This window comes from Mandrillus leucophaeus, unplaced genomic scaffold (assembly GCF_000951045.1).
Source record: "Mandrillus leucophaeus isolate KB7577 unplaced genomic scaffold, Mleu.le_1.0 Scaffold10, whole genome shotgun sequence".
NCBI classification, from domain to species: Eukaryota; Metazoa; Chordata; class Mammalia; order Primates; family Cercopithecidae; genus Mandrillus; species Mandrillus leucophaeus.
In genome coordinates, this window is record NW_012098098.1 from 7,553,827 (window position 1) to 7,554,821 (window position 995).

General features: G+C 47.7%; 1 protein-coding gene across 1 annotated transcript in view; it reads left to right on the top strand.

The window, feature by feature from the left end:
- The first annotated feature begins 600 nt into the window (after positions 1-600).
- The window catches only part of TCF25 (transcription factor 25 (basic helix-loop-helix)), a 43,283-nt gene continuing 42,888 nt past the window's right edge, over positions 601-995 (top strand). The window contains 1 exon segment of the mRNA XM_011972578.1: positions 601-646. Coding sequence (XP_011827968.1) covers positions 601-646 — 46 coding nt within the window.

Here is a 995-nt window from a genome sequence, read left to right on the forward strand (position 1 = left end):
CGTCTCAAAAAAAAAAAAAAAAGGAAAAAAAAAGTGAATTGGGTGTGGTGGCGCGTGCCTGTAGTCACAGCTCCTGGGGAGGAGGATCCCTCGACCACAGGAATTTGAGGCCAGCCTGGGCAGCATAGTGAGACCCCATCTCTAAAAACAGAGAAGTAAACCAGCACCCAGCTTCACTAGGAGACATCATCATCAGTTGAATGTTGGAGATGGTGTAGATCCAGTTTACCAGTGACTGCCCACAAGTTAGAAACATTTCAACAGGACGCTTTGTTTCAGCTTTCTTCCTTGACTGCAGAGTGCAAAGCAGCTGGTCCATGCCTAGGCCCCAGCTTCGCCAGCGAAGGCCAGGCAGAAGGAGGTATCACCGTGAGAATCACCGTCATGGTGCTGCTGGGATGGGACAAGCCTTGTTTTGGTGGAGTTTCAGTGTTTTCAAATCAGGGGCTCTTTTTACATAACACGTCTATACTGCCATGGATTTTCTCGACGGGCGTAAGATGCTTCTGAATTGTATCCTTGTCATGTGGGAGCCTCCAATGGAGAGAAAACTGACCGGCGAGCACAAACCTGCCCTGTGCTTTCTTCTCTTCAGCAACCATGGCCTGGGTGTTTGTCTTGTGCTCCCGCCAGGGAGAGTCCCCAGGTGCAGCCGAGTCTCAATTCTGTTTCAGAAACTATCTCAGGGCTGTGGGGCTTGGAGCTGATTTTGTTTTGTGAGCTTTGTGGTTTTCAAGATGTTTTAAATTAAACAGGCAGTTTTATTTCTTTTTGAACGTTAGTGCATTAGATTGAATCAAACAATCTCCTAGTTCGTAAAGAATGGTTGATGCTGGTCTCTGTTAGCTTGTTTTTTTTGTTTTGTTTTGTTTTGTTTTTTTTTTTTGAGACGGAGTCTGACTCTGTCACCCAGGCTGGAGTGCAGTGGCCAGATCTCAGCTCACTGCAAGCTCCGCCTCCCAGGCTTACGCCATTCTCCTGCCTCAGCCTCCCGA